Source organism: Castor canadensis, chromosome 2, assembly GCF_047511655.1.
Source record: "Castor canadensis chromosome 2, mCasCan1.hap1v2, whole genome shotgun sequence".
Taxonomy (NCBI): domain Eukaryota; kingdom Metazoa; phylum Chordata; class Mammalia; order Rodentia; family Castoridae; genus Castor; species Castor canadensis.
This window is the reverse complement of record NC_133387.1, coordinates 19,582,933-19,602,082: the sequence shown is the minus strand read 5'-3', so window position 1 is coordinate 19,602,082 and position 19,150 is coordinate 19,582,933. Positions and strand designations below refer to the sequence as shown.

Genomic DNA, 19,150 nt, shown 5'->3' with positions numbered 1-19,150 from the left:
CATGTGTACAGTATGCAGTTATTAGATCAGAGTAATTAGCATAACTATCACCTCAGACATTTACCATTTCTTTGTATTGAGAATATTCAAAATCTCTATTAGCTGCTTTGAAACATTTAATTAATTGTTGTAAACAATAGTTATCCCAATAAAACATTAGAAGTTATTCCTCCTATTCAGCTACCCATTAACTAGCCTCTCTCTACCCATGCTCCCCAGGATCTGGTAACTGCTGTTCTAGTAGAAATCCTATTGATGTTTGTATATTGACTCTGTATTCTGCAACCCTGTTAGTTCTAATCATATACTTGTAGACTCTGGGTTTTTCTATTTATATAATCACATCGTCTGCAAATAAAGACATATTTACTTCTTCCTTTCCAAACTGAATATCTTTTATTTCTTTTTCTTGCATTCCTAGACTGGTTAGAGCCTCCAGTATCATTTCAGGTAGAAGTGGTAAGAATAGACATTCTTGTCTTCTTCTTGACTTTAGGGAGGAAACACTAAGTCTTTTAGCATTAAGTATGGTATTAACTGTAGGTTTTTTGTAGATATTACTAATCAGGCTAAGGAAGTTCCCTTCTGTTTGTAGTTTGTTGAGAGTTCTTATGATTTTGCTGTTTTCCCTGAATCTAATCTATTGAGATAATCATATGATTTTTCTTCTTTAGTCTCTTGACATTGGTTACATTGGTTGATTTTCAAATGTTGAACTAGCCACCTTTCATTCCTAGGATAAAGGTTATAGATGTATATATACACATATATACATCTATATATGTTGTGTTGGATTACATTTAGTGTTGCTAAAATTGTGTTGTTTCTTTTTTTTTTTTCAATACTAGGGTTTGAACTCAGGGCTTTATGCTTGCTAGGCAGGTGCTCTACTGCTTGAGCCACTCCTCCAGCCCAAGAATCTCTTTTTTGCTATTTTTATTACTATGTAATAGTTGCACCAGTGGTTTCATTGTGACATTTCCATATATGCATACAATGTGCCCTGGTTTGGTTCATCCCCTCCATTATTCTCCTTCTTCTCCCTCCCCTTCTTCAAATGACTTCACCAGGTTTCAATGTGTAGAAAATACATCAACCATATTCACCCTTTTTACCATCTTCATTTACCCTCTCCCTTCCACTAGTACCCTCTCCTTAACATGACTTGTTTTACAATCCTGTTCTTTATCATCGAAGTATCTGTTCATTGTTCAGTGGGTTTTTGCCTTGGTAACCTGTAATTATATTGTACTTTAATCAGTCTGACCCCCTCTATTACTATTCCTTACCCTTTCCCCCATTCTGTATTGTTTAGTAGTTTTCAGTGTGTCTTGTCATGTCTTGTCCTTACACAGATGTAATCTATTTCAATATTATTCACTCTTTATCACTCATTTCCTCTTTCCTTCCTCCCCTAGTCTCCTCTAACAGTCCCACTATTGGAAACATGTTCTGTGTATATATGTATATATTATAGTGCTTGTATTTGTTTTGAATCTATCTTCCAAATTGCATTAAGAATTTCTGTGTCTAGCTGGTGGTGTGGCTCAAGTGGTAGAGCACCTGCCTAGAAAGCTTGAGGCCCTGAGTTCAAACCCCAGAACTAAAAAAAAAAGAATTTCTATGTCCATGTTCACTAGGGATGTCTATCTATAGTATTGCCTGGTTTCTGTTTTTTTCACCAGCCTGATCTTAAATAGTTTTGCTCAGAATGGCTCCTTCCTCTGGTATCCTGAAGCAGCCAGGAAGGAGGCTGAGGAAGAAGATGGACAGGAAGAAGAGGAGGAAGAGGAAGAGGAGGAAGAAGAGGAAGAGGAGAAAAAAGTAGAACTCTTGCACTCCCCAGTCACTTTGTCACCAGACCTCTTGGAATTTGAACGGTGTGAACTGCTGGGTAGAACGGTTTTGTGCATCCACAGAAATCCTGTGGGGAAGGGAATACCTGTTCCAGTTGGGGTACGCTGTAGTCTCCAGGCATGGTTCAGACCATGCCTGAATCAAAGAAGCTTCAGAATTTTCACGTAGGAGGGATTTGGAATGGGATGGACTGAGGGAGTAGACAAATAGTCTTGAAGCTACATTTGTAGCAAATACAGTTTTTATTTAGACTTGGTGCTTATATGGGATGTGTGGGGGTTGGGGACTGATTATGGTGATTACTAGGACTAAGCCCCTCCCCCCACCATGCACAACCCCACAAATCTGCTTTCAGACTTTCTCTAAGACCTTGTAGAAAGATGGGGACTGGCTGGCTCAGATTCCCATTACCACTGTTTCCTCCACATACTCCAGACCTCTCACCACGCATGCTGACTTGCAAAGGTGTTGACACAATAGAAGGAGGTTCACTCCACAGCTGAGTCTTTCAGGCCCAAAAGAAAACGGGAGTCCTATCAGGCCTGCTTTTAAGGAATTTTCCCTATAGGTGGAGAGCTGAGCCAGCCACGTCTCTCCTCCTCTAAAGGACAAAGTATAAGGGCCCCCAAGCATAATCTTTATCCTTCATGGCCCCCCAAATGGATTCTGCACTGCAGACACAGTGGTGGCCGGGCCTGCAGGCTGCAGCCACTGCCATGAATACAATACTGAAGATGGACTCCAGGTCTGAGAGACATGCCTTTTCTCTTCCAGGTACCTCAACTTTTATAAGCAGACAATGGATCTTCTGACTGGGAGCAACATCATCACCTCCCAAGAGGTGACACTCCCCACTGTTTCAGCAGCCATCTCCCACCTGTGGCAGACCCTCTCTGAGGAGAAGAAGGCCAGTCTCTTGCAGGCCTGGACACAGAAGAACAGTGGTCTCCCAGGCCTTGAAGGTACCTGTCTGGAGCCCACCTATGCAGAGGGCAGCTTGAAGGACAGTGGAGTGGACAGCCAAGGGGCCAGCTGCTCTCTGGTCTCCACCCCTGAGGAGGTGAGCAGATCCTGTGGGATGTTGTTTAGGGTGCACAGGAATGACTCTGTCACTCTTAGCTTAGGGGGCCCTGGTTTTGCTGGGGTGTTTCAAGAAGTTTGAGGAGCCCTTTGGATGCTGGTCACACCATAGACTTCTGATTTTCTCAACATAATTTCCATGACCACTGAAGAGCATTTGTTTTTCTCCCATTAGTGACCTGAGTTCTCCATGGAATTATAGAAGAGAAGGTTTAGAAGGTTGTATCAGGTGGGAATCTTTTGGCTGCCAGTGACTTGTCTATTAAACCCTGAGAATATTCCCTGCTCAGATCCAGGGATACCCTGGTTAATCCACTGCTCGGTAAAGTCCCCTGGACTCAGATTCACTCAGACTCCTCCCTTTTCTCTTCTCCACTTCATCTTAAGGCTGCTTTTTCACCTTTCTCCTCCCTCCTCCCCTTTGTGGCTATGGAATGGCAGCTGGAGCAATGGAGCCATCATTCTTCCTCCTTTACACCAGATGGAGAAGAAAAGAGCTCCTCTGAGGACTTAGTCAAGGAAGAACTTTTCCAGAAACTTTCACCATACCTCTCTGTCCTCTCATTGGCCAGAACTGGCCAGCTTAGCTTACTAAACCAACGACTGGTAACCCAGAAAGAATTACATGAGGACAAATCAGGCCCAGTCCCTGAAAGGCTGTGACTCCCACTCTAGAGAGTACTGCAACCACAACTTCCACTGTAAATATGCTTCTCAGCTTCTGATTAATTAGAATAGGTATGTTCTACAAAGCAGAGCATCAGATGGCACTGAGAAAAAAGCAGGCTAATAGTAGCTCTTCCAGAAATAGGAAAACCTATGACAAAGATTGCTACCACATAGCCTGAAGCTGCCTTTGTCCCACTTTCTCAAGGGCAGTCAATTCTTTGCTCTCTACACCTGTTCTGTACTTTGTAGGATATTTAGCATCCATCCATCACACCCCGCCTTGACTTTCCAAATGTCCTTTAGGGGTGGTAGTCTTAAGGAGACAGCCATGCTAGTCTCCTGTGTCTCTCTTTGAGGTCTTAGAGCCAGGGAGTCTCCATGTGCCTCTAACCCTAGGGATACAACCCTGGAATGCCTCAATTTTTTCTGGAAGCTTCCACAACCATCAGGCCCAGCCTGGAGAAACAAGAGTGGCATCACTCAGTCCCATCCTCCAGTTTACAGGCCTAGTGAGAGGAGTGACTTCCGTGGACACCCTGCTCCTACTTTGGGACTGTATTTCACTAACCATAGTTTTTCAAATCACTCTGCCCTTTGCTCATGTGTTGATGGTCATCTCTTCATTTTCTTCCCTGATGTTTCTCACCTGAATATCCTGTGATGGTTAGTAAACAGGCAGGTGTCTCAGATCCACTGAATCAGAATCCCTAAAGGTAAGGTCCTGGAATATGTGTCTTTAACAAGCACCCCAGGTGGCATTACATGTGGCAATCCTGGCAGGAACTCCCAGTTCAAATGTACAACAGTCAGTCACCTACTGCCTTAGACCAACCCCAATCATCAGTCCACCAGCCTTAGGTTTCTGGTCTGTTCTTCTAATGTTTGGTCTACCATAAATGGACATAAGTCCTCCTTCATAATGGTTCAAGCAGAGCCAGGCAACCAGCAGCCACAGACCTCACACTGAGGCAGGAATGAAAGGACAGACAGTCTAGATGCCTTTGTAGCCCAAAGTGCCTAGTTCTTGAGTCATGCACACAAAAAAAGGAAAATATGTACCAAAAGCCTGAGCAAACTCAATTGTATGTGTGTGCACACTTGCATGTGGGAGCATGAATTCTTCCTCAAGGAAGATCAACTCCAAAGAGAAAACACCCAGAATTTAAAGTCCCCAAATCATGGAAATGACTTGTCTCAACTTTGCAGCAAGATCTATGGGCTGATGTTTTTCCGATATTGAGGGAAGTGGGCAGCAGATTCCCCAAGCCATACCCAGAAGCAGGGACCCACCTGCACTGTCATGCCTATGTTTGGGCCAAGTCAAGGCTGGGTGATAAGGTGAGCGGAGCAGAGCACACTCATGCTAGAGGCAGAGCAAACCACAGTAGCTCCTGCTGTTGCTGCTAGATCAGCTCTGTGCTTTCCAGATTGGCTTTCCTATAGTTTCTGGTCCATCTGGAAGGTTCTACTACAGAACAACTGTGCTGTGGCCAGCACTCATAACTTAGGGTCATCCATGCCCAAGAGGCACTGCACAGTTCTGTTCTGGGTCTGAAACGCACAGCTCATAAGTGCAGAATGCACTCCAGAGGGGCTGTGGAGTCTGGTCTGAGGACTCCTTCCAGGCTGGCTAGTGAGAGGGGTTTTGCATACATGAGGACAATGTGTGGCCTGAAACTTTGCGGGCTAATTGTGTGAGGACAGGAATTTAGGTCCTGGGTCCTTGTCACAGGCCTGTGAAGAGAAATGTAGAGCTGATGGACATGGAAGCACAGGCCTTTCCATGGCCTTTCCAGACTGTCTTCAGTGTAACCAAAGGGATATCAAGAAGGATGTCCAGAAAACTAGGAGACATCATCCATATGGTCAAAGTCTCAAGGGATTCAGCTCAGGGGAAAGAAATTGATGGAAGACACAAAGAGAGACATAAGCCCTGTGGAGAAAAGCAGTGTGTCCTGGGTAGAAGTGAGGAAAGACCCTGGAGGGACCTGCTAACACTTGCCAACTCAGGGCCAGAGAATACCCTCTCCTCCCCTCAGGGTGGCTGCCAGCATAAGTGGGGTACCAGAGAAAATAAAGCATGTTCAGTTAATTTTTGCTTTTAGTTTTTGAGACAGGGTCTTTTCTGTTTAGCCCAGGCTGGCCTACCTCATGGTCCTCCTGCCTCAGCCTCCTATGTACTACCATACCAGCCTCCAATTACATTTTAATTTAAAAATATCACCTGAAATTTTGAGGGTATTTGTAGGCTAAAAGACTCATTCTTTATCTGAAATTCAAATTTAACTAGGCACTCTATATTTTTATTTCATAAATGCAGCCATCTGAAGTATAAATCATATTTGTATGCAGTATTTAATAGTTTTTAACAAATTGGGGGGAAGCAGGACCAAAAAATGTCTAACAACAAGATTCTAAATTTGAAGGTATATTATCATTATCAATTGTAGTCATTTTCATTACATCATATGCCTAGGGAAATGACTGAAGAGAAACAGATCAATATGTCAGCAATGACTACCTCTGGTTGCATTGTTTCTCAGTGATTCTTATTTATTTTTGGGGGGTTTGAACCCAGGGCCTCACACTTACAAGACAGGTGCTCTACCACTTGAACCACTCCACCAGCCCTCTCACTGATTCTTATTTTCCTTATCTGTTTCAATATTCCAGAATTTCCACAATAAACGTGTATTTCTTTGATAAAGCAGGTAGTATTCATTATAGCAAACATATTTGAGCTGTGATTATGTGTCAAGTGCTACACACACACACACACACACACACACACACACACACTCTATTCCTCTCAGCCCAGCAGTCTCCAGCATGCATTAAACTGCCAAGGTAGTTCTGCCACATGAAGTTCTGTGCTTTCTTTCAGATACTTTTTGAAGATGCCTTCGATGTGGCAAGTTTCCTGGACAAAAGCGAGGCTCCAAGTACATCTAGCCCCAGGTGAGGAAGGCGGTGTAAGATAGTGAATGCAAGTGCGAGTGTGTGTATAAGTGTGCGGTTAGTGTGGGATTGTGTGTGCGAGCGTGTGACATGTTTTTGTGAGACTGTGTGTGCGAGCGTGTGACATGTTTGTGTGAGACTGTGTGTGTGAGCGTGTGACATGTTTGTGTGAGACTGTGTGTGCAAGCGTGTGACATGTTTGTGTGGGACTGTGTGTGCGAGCGTGTGACATGTTTGTGTGAGACTGTGTGCGAGCGTGTGACATGTTTGTGAGAGATTGTGCGAGCGTGTGACATGTTTGTGTGAGAGACTGTGTGTGCGAGCGTGTGACGTTTGTGTGAGAGACTGTGTGTGCAAGCGTGTGACATGTTTGTGTGAGACTGTGTGAGCGTGTGACATGTTTGTGTGAGAGACTGTGTGTGTGAGCGTGTGACATGTTTGTGTGAGATTGTGTGTGTGAGCGTGTGACATGTTTTTGTGAGATTGTGTGTGTGAGCGTGTGACATGTTTGTAAGAGACTATGTGCGTGGAAGTGTGTGCGTGCACATAGCCCTGCTAAGGTGTTTTACAGCCTGTCCTCTGCAGCCCCATCTCCTCTCACATGGGCACATACTTCAGTAGAATTCGTGGGGATGCACTTTTTTCCTGTGATTGGAGGAGGCTAGTCTAAGGGCTATGCTGTTACCCTAAGGATGGCATTGTCTGGGGCATCCTCAGAGGAGAAAATTCTTCCATTCTGGCCCAGGACTGGGACACATCGGGTTGTCAGCTCATGGTTGTAAGAACACATCTCTTCACATTGTCTTGTTTATCCAGAGTGTTTTGCACCTGGTCAGGGCAGCTCCAGCCCTGCTATAACTCCATTGTCATACAAAATACCATAGATGGGGTGGCTTATAAAAAACAGCCATTTATATTTCACAGTCCCAGAGGCAGGAAAGCCCAGTGTCAAGGTCCCAGTAGATTCAGAATCAGGTGAGGGCCAGTTCCTCATAGATGGCCCCTTCTTGGTATAACCAGATGTCTCTGGAGCCTCTTTCACAAGGCTCCTCATCACCTCCTAATGCCCCACCTCCTACTGCATCACCTTGGGGTATAGGTTTGAGTTGAGGGGACCACAGACCTTCAGTCTAGGTACCTTAGGGTCATGTGGCCCAAGGGCAGTTTCCAGCAGTCAGTCTGGCAGGAGAAGTGGGCAGAGGCTTTGGGACACAGAGAACCTGAGTCAACCTGGAATCAAGCCTGTGCCCCAAGAGTAGGGTAGCCTGTGAGCTATACAAAGACTGTCTTCACCATGCAGATGGGAACAGATTATAGAATGCACTGAGGAGGGGATGGCTGTCCCATGAAGTGAGAAGTGAAATAGGTGAGAAGATTTAAAACAAGAAGCAGCTTGACTCAATCTACCAAAGGAGACTTTCCCAGAGAGAGACAGTCAAGTTGCTACTTAAAAGCTGTGATCACATGATCCAAAGGGACAGCCCCTTCAGACACTGTGCTAGTATCATAGCTGAAAAGAAGCCTTAGTTTAAGGAAGAAATCCAAATAGCCAAAAAACACATGAAAAAATGCTCACCATCCAGTCATAAAGGAAACACAAATCAAAACCATACTAAGATTTCACCTCACTCCTATTAGAATAGCTATCATCAAGAACACCAACAACAAATGTTGATGAGGATGCAGGGAAAAAGGAACCCTCATACACTGCTGATGGGAATGTAAGCTAGTACAACCACTTTGGAAAACTTAAAAAACTAAACATAGATCTGCCATATGATCCAGCAATACCACTCCTAGGGATATACCCAAAGGAATGCGACTCAGGTTATTGCAAAAGCACTTGCACACCCCTGTTTATTGCAGCACTATTTACAATGGCCAAGCTATGGAAACAGACAAGATGTCCCACTACCAATGAATGGATCAAGAAAATGTGGTATTTATACATAATGGAAATTTACTCAGCCACAAAGAAGAATGAAATTTTATCATTTGCAAGTAAATGGAAGGAACTGGAGAACATCATCTTAAGTGAAGTTAGCTAGGTTCAGAAGGCCAAAAATCACGTGTTCTCCCTTATATGCAGATTATAGACCCAAAACAAATGCAGCAATATTATTGGACATGGGTCACACACTAAAGGGAGAACATGCACAGGAGAAATAGGGAAAGGAAAGGAAACCTAAAACTTGATTGAGGTTGATGTGCTCCCTGTTGAGGAGCAAATAAAGTAATCTTAAACTGGCAGAGGCCACTATGGGAAGGGGACCAGGAAGCAGCAAAGAGGTCTGGTAGAGATGAACAAATGTGGAAGCAATGCTAGGAATCTCTCTGTATAGCTATCTTTATCTCAAACTAGCAAAACCACTATATCTTTCTTATTATCGCCTATGTTTTCTCTTCAACAAAATTGGAAAACAAGAGAGCATAACAGGTGATGAGAGGGGAGGTGGCACAAACAATGTATACACATGTAAGTAAATGTAAAAGTGATAAAATTAAAAATACATATAAAAAATAAAGAGTAAGTGAAACTACAAAAAAAAACAAAGAAGAAGAAGAAGAAGAAGTAGAAGAAGCTTTAGTTTTTCTGTCTTGGGAGTAAGAGTGACATTCACATCCTCATGATCTGAATGAATATCGTCATTGTCCTCTCTGTGGGAGGCTGAGCTTCTGGGAGCCCTAGTGACCATATAGCCACAGCTGTGCCTAATGACCTGGGCAGTGTCATTCCTCTATCCCACCTGTCCCACCAGGCCTAGCCAGGGTTGGGGGGATGTGGGTTGACGGGAGACTTTGTCCTCCACAGCCATCTTAGTGATGCATGTTTTTTACAGCTGTGTGTAGAGTGTCATTTTGCTGCAACTGGCCAAAAGCAGACACTCCCTCTTCTGCACTGGGTTTAGGCTTCAAAGACAATGTTGCTGAAAACTGCCAGTGTATATGTGCTGAGCACACTTGGAACTTCTTACCCTGCTTATGGGACAAAAACCAGATATTAAAAATTCTTTTCTTGCCTTCCCTGAAAAGGCAAGGGCTACTACCAGAGGGTTCCTAGGATGACTGAGACCTCCTTCCAGAAGGAAGTAAGGGCAAAATGCCCACTGTCCCATGTGACTCACAGCCTCTGTGTTTAAGACCCTAAATGTATGGGAATGCTCCCCCTGTGCCTGGAAGATGGAGAAGGAGCCTGAGAAACAGGCCACGAGGGCCTGAGCACCACAATAGAAGAATAGAGGGATTAGGGGTCCCTCACAGGACTGAACTCAAAATGTGCAATGTTAGCTGGGCGCTGTGGCCCACACCTATAATCCTGGCTACATGGACGCCTGAGATCTGGAGCATTGCCACCCAAGCACAAAAGGTTTGCAAGAACCCATCTCAACCAATAGGTATGAACAGGTGGAACACCCATCATCCCAGTGGCAGCAAGAAGCTTAAAATAGGAGGGTCATGGTACCAGAGCAACAAGGGCTGGAGATATGGCTCAAGAGTAGAGTACTGGAGAAGGATTCCAAGATGGCAGCTAGAGGGAGGAAGCAGAAAGCGTGCCTTCTAAAGAAAAATCTTGGAGAGACACTGGAGATACACCTTATGCACAAAACCACCAAGAAGAGGCAAAACTTTGACCCCTCCACACCTCCAGCCAGCGCAGAGCATCTCCACTTCATGTTAAATGGAGAAACCAGGAGGGCCCCAGGCCGCCACCAGATGCCGGCACCCAGACGACTTGGGAAGACACAGACCACAAGGTGAGCTAAGTGGCATGCGGTACTCCCACAGACAACCCTGGGCCAGATCAGCATAGCCCCCTGGACAGACCAACCCCCACCCAGGGAAAAAAGAGAAACTGAGTAATAAGCAATAACAACAATAAAGACACATAGCAAAGAGGGTGGGGCGCCCTGAAAGCAGAAGAGGGGGGAGGGGAATCCCTCCCAGAACTGTAAATAAATAAGCCAGGCCTGGCCGGAGAGGGCGGGAGCGTGGCACACACCCAGCAACCAGGAGCGGGAAAGCTTGTAAAAGTGGTGGAGGGAGGAAAACTCCACAGGAGAGGGGGAAGACCCACTTCCCATGTGAGCTGTAAATAAACATGCAGGCCTGAAAAAGCGGTGCAGTGTCTCCTCCCCCAGTGTGCTTGGAAAGGGGAAAGCTTGTAGCAGCAGCTCGCACACAGGAGAACTCTGAGTAAACAAAGCCTGAGGGGCCAGGTGAGTGCTAAGCTCACCCCTGAGATCTGCATAAATAAAGCCTCCAGCAACAGCAGGCTGACAGCAGCGGGCAGGCAAGCCACAGCCACAGATACCATTCTCAGAACTGTCTCCAGGCTCTTTTTTTTTTTTCTTTTCGCTATCTCTACCTTTGATGAGACAACAACCGAAATATGCCTGCATGCTGAAGCACGTACTGAAACTGTATTGCATATGAACTTGGGACACTTTGTGGGGTGTTTGTTTGTTTGTTTTGTGCACTTTTGGTTTATTTTATTTTTCCCCTATGATAAGACAACTACAGAACAAAATCTGAGGCACCATCTCCAGGATTGGAGGCTGAGGGATGAACACCAAAATTGCATTTGAACTTGGAGATTTTTTTTTAACTTTATTTTTTTTCATTAATTTATTTTTTATTTTTACTTTTTTTTATTTTTTATTTTCAATCCTCTGTCTCTCTAATGCTTTTACAGCTTAAGGTTGAATAATACACTGTCTCTCCCTGTTTATATCTTTGAAACTTTTTTGTTTGTTTCTTTGTTTTTCTTTTCTACTTGTTTATTTGTTTTTCCCTTTTCCTTTAACTTCTTTGCTTTCCATCTCCTCTCACCCTTCAATTTGAAATACCACTAGTGCTATTATTATAAGCCAGAAAATACTTAATTGCACACAGTACAGGGACAATAACAACACCAAGGGCAATGACAGGAAGACAGAAAAAACAGGGAAACCAGCTTTCCCACAGAAAAAATTAGTACAGGAACCAGAAGGAAATGAAGAAAATAGATACTCAGATCCAGACTCCAACAAAATGAAGATAAACTATGCCAAAGAACCCAATGCAGCCCACAAGAATAATTTAAAAGAAGAAATACTACAAGTGCTCAATGAGAATTTTATAGAGATGATACTGGATATGGTCAACCAAAATGTACAGGAGACACTCAAGAAATTCCAAAAGAACAAAAATAGAGAATTAGAAAAAAGCAAAAGAAGAAATAAAGGAAACCATAGAAGCACTGTATAAACACCAAAGTGAAACAAAGAACACAATTAATAAAGAGATAAATGAACTCAGGACAAAAATAGACAACATTAAAGAGGAAATGACCAAGGATTGGAAAACCTCAGAAAAAAGAATGAAACAGAATTGCAAAACAAAACGGAAGGCCAATCCAGCAGAATAGAACAAACAGAAGACAGAATCTCAGAACTCGAAGATGAAATGGTAATTAAAGGAAAAACCAAAGAACTATTAATTAAACAACTTGAGACCTATGAAAAGAAAATGCAAGAACTCACCGACTCCATCAAAAGACCAAACCTAAGAATCATGGGCATTGAAGAAGGAGAAGAGGTGCAAGCGAAGGGAATGTGTAATATATTCAACAAAATAATAACAGAAAATTTCCCAAATCTAGAGAAAGATATTCCCATACAGATGCAAGAGGACTCCAGAACACCAAACAGACCAGATCAAAATAGAACGACCCCACGACATATCATCATTAAAACAACAAGTTCAGAAACTAGGGAAAGAATATTGAAGGCTGTAAGAGAGAAAAAACAAATAACATACAAAGGAAAACCCATCAAAATCACAGCAGACTTCTCAACAGAAATATTAAAAGAAAGAAGAGCTTGGGGAGAGATTTTCCAGGCAGTGAATGAAAGTAACTTCAACTCCAGGATACTCTACCCAGCAAAACTACCATTCAAAATAGATGAAGCAATAAAAGTCTTCCATGATAAGCAGAAACTGAAACAATATGTGACCACAAAGCCACCACTACAAAAGATTCTCCAAGGGATTCTGCACACAGAAAGTGAAACCCAACATAACCATGAAAGGACAGAGAGCACCAAACTATAGGAAAAGAAAAAGCAAGAAAGTAGAGAGTAACCTCAACTTAGGTACACACAATCAAACCTTCAAACAACTAAGACAACTAAATGACAGGAATCACCACATACCTATCAGTACTAACACTTAATGTTAACGGACTTAATTCACCCATCAAAAGGCACCGCTTGACGAAATGGATTAAAAAGAAAGATCCAACAATTTGTTGCTTACAGGAGACCCATCTCACCACCAGAAATAAGCATAGGCTTAGGATGAAAGGCTGGAAGAAGATTTACCAAGCCAATGGCCCCTGAAAACAGGCAAGAGTAGCAATACTTCTCTCTGACAAAGTAGAATTCAAACCTACATTGATCAAACGAGATAAAGAAGGACATTCCATACTAATAAAAGGGGAAACAGACCAAAAGGAAATAATAATTATCAACCTACATGCACCCAATGTCAATGCACCCAATTTCATCAAACATACCCTGAAGGACCTAAAAGCATATATTAACTACAACACAGTGGTTGTATCTATCCATTTCCATGAATAGATAGGTCATACAAACAAAAAATCAACACAGAAATTCAAGATCTAAAATATACAATAGATCAAATGGACCTACTTAATGTCTAAAGAACATTTCATCCAACTTCTACACAATATACATTCTTCTCAGCAGTCCATGGAACCTTTTCCAAAATAGATCATATCCTAGGGCACAAAGCAAGCCTCAGCAAATATAAGAAAATAGACATTATACCAAGCGTACTATCTGATCACAATGCAATAAAACTAGAACTCAACAACAAAAGTAAAGACAAAAAACATGCAAACAGCTGGAAACTAAATAACTCTTTACTTAATGAACAATGGGTCATTGATGAAATAAAAGAGGAAATTAAAAAGTTCCTGGAAGTCAATGAAAATGAAAACACAATGTACCAGAACCTATGGGACACAGCAAAGGCAGTCCTGAGAGGAAAGTTTATAGCCATGACTGCATATATTAAAAAGACTGAAAGATCCCAAATCAATGACCTAATGATACATCTCAAACTCCTAGAAAAACAAGAACAAGCAAATCCCAAAACAAATAGGAGAGAAATAATAAAAATAAGAGCTGAAATCAACGAAATAGAAACCAAAAAAACCATACAAAGAATTAATGAAACAAAAAGTTGGTTCTTTGAAAAAATAAACAAGATCGACAGACTCCTGGCAAACCTGACTAAAATGAGGAGAGAAAAAAATCCAAATTAGTAGAATCAGGAATGCAAAAGGGGAGATAACAACAAACACCATGGAAGTCCAGGAAATCATCAGAGACTACTTTAAGAACCTATATTCAAATAAATTTGAAAATCTTAAAGAAATGGACAGATTTCTAGATACATATGATCATCCAAAACTGAACCAAGAGGATATCAATCACCTGAATAGATCTATAACACAAAATGAAATTGAAGCAGCAATCAAGAGTCTCCCCAAAAAGAAAAGTCCAGGACCTGATGGATTCTCTGCTGAATTCTATCAGACCTTTAAAGAAGAACTGATACCAACTCTCATTAAACTGTTCCACAAAATAGAAAGGGAAGGAAAACTGCCAAACACATTTTATGAAGCCAGTATTATACTTATCCCAAAACCAGGCAAAGACACCTCCAAAAAGGAGAACTATAGGCCAATCTCCTTAATGAGCATTGATGCAAAAATCCTCAACAAAATAATGGCAAACCGAATTCAACAACACATCAAAAGGATCATTCATCATGACCAAGTAGGCTTCATCCCAGGAATGCAGGGGTGGTTCAACATACAAAAATCAATAAACGTAATAAACCACATTAACAGAAGCAAAGACAAAAACCACTTGATCATCTCAATAGATGCAGAAAAAGCCTTTGATAAGATCCAACACCATTTCATGATAAAAGCTCAAAGAAAACTAGGAATAGAAGGAAAGTACCTCAACATTATAAAAGCTATATATGATAAACCTATAGCCAGCATTATACTTAATGGAGAAAAACTGAAACCATTCCCTCTAAAATCAGGAACTAGACAAAGATGCCCACAATCTCTACTCCTATTCAACATAGTACTGGAATTCCTAGCCAGAGCAATTAGGCAAGAAGAAGAAATAAAAGGAATACAAATAGGTAAAGAAACTGTCAAAATATCCCTATTTGCAGACGACATGATCCTATACCTTAAAGACCCAAAAAACTCTACTCAGAAGCTCCTAGACACCATCAATAGCTATAGCCAGGTAGCAGGATATAAAATCAACATAGAAAAATCATTAGCATTTCTATACACTAAAAATGAACAAACTGAATAAGAATATATGAAAACAATTCCATTTACAACAGCCTCAAAAAAATCAATTATCTAGGTGTAACCCTAACAAAGGTTGTGAATGACCTCTACAAGAAAAATTATAAACTTCTGAAGAGACTGAGGAAGACTATAGAAAGTGGAGAGATCTCCCATGCTCATGGATTGGTAGAATCAACATAGTAAAAATGTCTATACTCCCAAAAGTAATCTACATGTTTAATGCAATTCCCATCAAAATCCCAATGACATTCATTAAAGAGATTGAAAAATCTACTGTGAAATTTATATGAAAACACAAGAGGCCACAAATAGTCAAGGCAATACTCAGTCAAAAGAACAATGCAGGAGGTATCACAATACCTGACTTCAAACTATATAACAAAGCAATAACAATAAAAACAGCATGGTACTGGCATAAAAACAGACATGAAGACCAGTGGAACAGAATAGAGGACCCAGATATGAAGCCACACAACTATAACCAACTTGTCTTTGACAAAGGAGCTAAAAATATATGATGGAGAAATAGCAGCCTCTTCAACAAAAACTGTTGGGAAAACTGGTTAGCAGTCTGCAAAAAACTGAAACTAGATCCATGTATATCACCCTATACCAAGATTAACTCAAAATGGATCAAGGATCTTAATATCAAACCCCAAACTCTAAAGTTGATACAGGAGAGAGTAGGAAATACTCTGGAGTTAGTAGGTATAGATAAGAACTTTCTCAACGAAACCCCAGCAGCACAGCAACTAAGAGATAGCATAGATAAATGGGACCTCATAAAACTAAAAAGCTTCCGCTCAACAAAAGAAATGGTCTCTAAACTGAAGAGACCACCCACAGAGTGGGAGAAAATATTTGCCAGCTACACATCAGACAAAGGACTGATAACCAGAATATACAGGAAACTTAAAAAACTAAATTCTCCCAAAATCAATGAACCAATAAAGAAATGGGCAAGTGAACTAAACAGAACTTTCTCAAAAGAAGAAATTCAAATGGCCAGAAAACACATGAAAAAATGCTCACCATCTCTAGCAATAAAGGAAATGCAAATTAAAACCACACTAAGATTCCACCTCACCCCTGTTAGAATAGCCATCATTAGCAATTCCAGTAACAACAGGTGTTGGCAAGGATGCGGGGGAAAAAGGAACCCTCTTACACTGTTGGTGGGAATGTAAACTAGTACAACCACTCTGGAAAAAAATTTGGAGGCTTCTTAAAAAGCTAAACATTGATCTACCATTTGATCCAGCAATACCACTCTTGGGGATATACCCAAAAGACTGTGACACAGGTTACTGCAGAGGCACCTCCACACCCATGTTTATTGCAGCCCTATTCACAATAGCCAAGTTATGGAAACAGCCAAGATGCCCCACTACTGACAAATGGATCAAGAAAATGTGGTATCTATACACAATGGAATTTTATGCAGCCATGAAGAAGAATGTAATGTTATCATTTGCTGGTAAATGGATGGAATTGGAGAACATCATTCTGAGTGAGGTTAGCCTGGCCCAAAAGACCAAAAATCGTATGTTCTCCCTCATATGTGGACTTTAGATCAAGGGCAAACACAACAAGGGGATTGGACTTTGAGCACATGATAAAAGCGAGAGCACACAAGGGAGGGGTGAGGATAGGGAAGACACCTAAAAAATTAGATAGCATTTGTTGCCCTCAACACAGAGAAACTAAAGCATATACTTAAAAGCAACTGAGACCAATAGGAGAAAGGGACCAGGAACTAGAGAAAAGGTTAGATCAAGAATAATTAACCTAGAAAGTAACACACATGCACAGGAAATTAATGTGAGTCAACTCCCTGTATAGCTATCCTTATCTCAACTAGCAAAAACCCTTGCTCCTTCCTATTATTGCTTATACTCTCTCCTCAACAAAATTAGAGATAAGGGCAAAATAGTTTCTGCCAGGTTTTGAGGGGGTGGGGGGGAGAGGGAGGGAGCAGGTGGGTGGTAAGGGAGGGGGTGGGGGCATGGTGGAGAAATGACCCAAGCATTGTATGCACATATGAATAATAAAAAAATAAATTAAAAAAAAGAGTAGAATACCTGCCTTGCAAGCACAAAGATGTGCAATGTTCATCTTGAGCTGTCTCAGGAGCCTCAGGTGACCCAGAATCGTGGGCATTGCTGTGGGAAGCTGACTGAGAACTAGTTACTCCCTCATTCCAGAGGCCATGCTTAGAACACTAAATTAAGGTACAAGAGCCAGTCTCACCATAGTCTCGCTTTTCAAGGGGGTTCCAGACATGACATGTAAATGGAGTCAGTGCAAAGTTTTTAAGAAGAGCTCTGGACTATTCAAGAATTCAGCTGAGTGTTTAAAAGTGCTAGGATCACATTGTAACCCAAATTTTGGGGGGTAGGAGAGGTTTTGGCAAACAGAAGTGAAAGATTAGGATTCTAAAAGTTTTCTGTTTCTTCTTTATGTTAGCAGTTCGGTGTTGGAAAACTGCAACCCAGATAATCCAGAGGAAAAATTTCAACTCTATATGCAGATCATCAATTTTTTAAAAGGTCTTTGCTGCATTAACACTCAGTTAAAACAGGTAGGACAGAGCAGGGTGTAGAGAGACCTCTGCCTACTTCCTTTATGATGGCAAAAAAAGCTCTTGAGGAGGCTCTAGCCAACCCTCACACTGATCACCCCTAGAGGAGCCTTGATTCTCTCTGGCCTACACCATGGGTGGTTGACATCAGTCCTAATGCCTCCAGTGGAATAGAGGACAACAGGGAAACTGAGGAAAGAGACAAAGGAAGAGATGCCCTTGGGGAAGGTCTGCATGGGAACTCCTGGAAGCAGGAACCAGATTGATCCTGGGGGGCTGGCTCATAGCAGGTATTTATAACAGTGTGTATCATCTTTTCAAGAGACCGAGCTAGGTCATCATCTGTTGAGACCTTGCAATAATATTTGTGGTCATCTTTTGAAGGATAATTTCTGCTCCCCAAAAGCTGACCATGCAGCTGACAAAAAATCATGGGGGTCTTGGTTAGGAGGCCATTCCCAAAGCTCTCACTGAGGGAAGGTGGTTGTGTGTGAACCACCAGGAAAGGTCCTTTTGGATTCACAAGCATCGATTTTTCTCTGCTGAATTAGCAAAACTGCAATTGTTTATTTAATAAGGTAATAATTATTTATTTAATAAGGTAAATAATAGTGGCAAATGTTTGCCTGAAAATAATTAGGAAACCTTTCAATAGGCTAAAATATAATTTGGTCCTTTCATCACTAATTCTACATTTCCCCTTGCAAAGGCACTTGGAATTCCCACTTGGAGTCAAGAATCCATTCCTTTAGTTCTCTCTCCACTTCCCACCAATCCTTGAGTGACCATCACAGAGCTGTCCCCTCTTTCTGACAGATACAGTTAAGTTAGTCCACTTTACTGAGATTTTGAGAACAGGCTAAAGGGACAGGCTTTTGCTTTGTTGTTTTCATTTCTCCATATATGACAGAAAAGAAAGAGCAAGTAGAGATTAGAGTCCACATAAAGCAGAGGTACTTAAACTTCAGCCTTCCCAAAAATTGCCTTAGGATCTTATTAGAAATTTAGACTCCTGATGCACAATATTCAGTGTGATAGGAATGGGGCCCTGAAATTTGTGTTTTGAACAAGCTGTCCAGGTAGTTTTGGGGCAGGAAGTCTCTCGCTTCGATAGACTCTGGTATCTCTCTGAATGAGAGGGAAATTTCATTCTCATTCCAGTTGATGCATTTTATGGAGGTGGCAGGATGAAACTTAATTAGCTGCTGTTGTGGCTAGGGCTGCTTTGACAAATGACCACAAACTTGCTACCTTAAAATGAAAGAAATCCATTTCATGGTCCTGAAAGCCAGAAGGTGTTAACAGGGCCACCATGCTACTACCTCTGAAAGCTCCAGAAAAGAATCCTTCCATAACCTTCACTGGCTTCTGGTGGTTTCTGGCAATTCTCAGCATTCCTTGCCCTGGCTGCATCTCTCCAGTCACTGTCTTGGTCTTTACATATCCTCCTTCTATGTGTCTCTCTGTTCCTTTCGTCTTCTACAGACACTGGTCATTTGGGTTTAAGGGCCCACCCTAAATCCAGGATGTTTCATCTTGAACTCTTAACTAACTGCATCTGTAAAGCCCCAATTTCCAAATGAGTTTTCAAG

General features: G+C 41.8%; 1 protein-coding gene across 3 annotated transcripts in view; it reads left to right on the top strand.

Moving 5' to 3' along the window:
• Stra8 (stimulated by retinoic acid 8) overlaps window positions 1-19,150 on the top strand; it is a 58,275-nt gene that overhangs the window by 37,262 nt on the left and 1,863 nt on the right. The window contains exons 6-9 of one of the 3 annotated variants that reach the window (XM_074062550.1): window positions 1,686-1,880; window positions 2,632-2,917; window positions 6,491-6,564; window positions 17,444-17,558. In XM_074062550.1, the coding sequence (XP_073918651.1) occupies window positions 1,686-1,880; window positions 2,632-2,917; window positions 6,491-6,564; window positions 17,444-17,558 (670 nt within the window). The remainder of the gene's footprint in view (window positions 1-1,685; window positions 1,881-2,631; window positions 2,918-6,490; window positions 6,565-17,443; window positions 17,559-19,150) is intronic. The other 2 variants (XM_074062558.1, XM_074062561.1) reach the window with 2 other exon arrangements.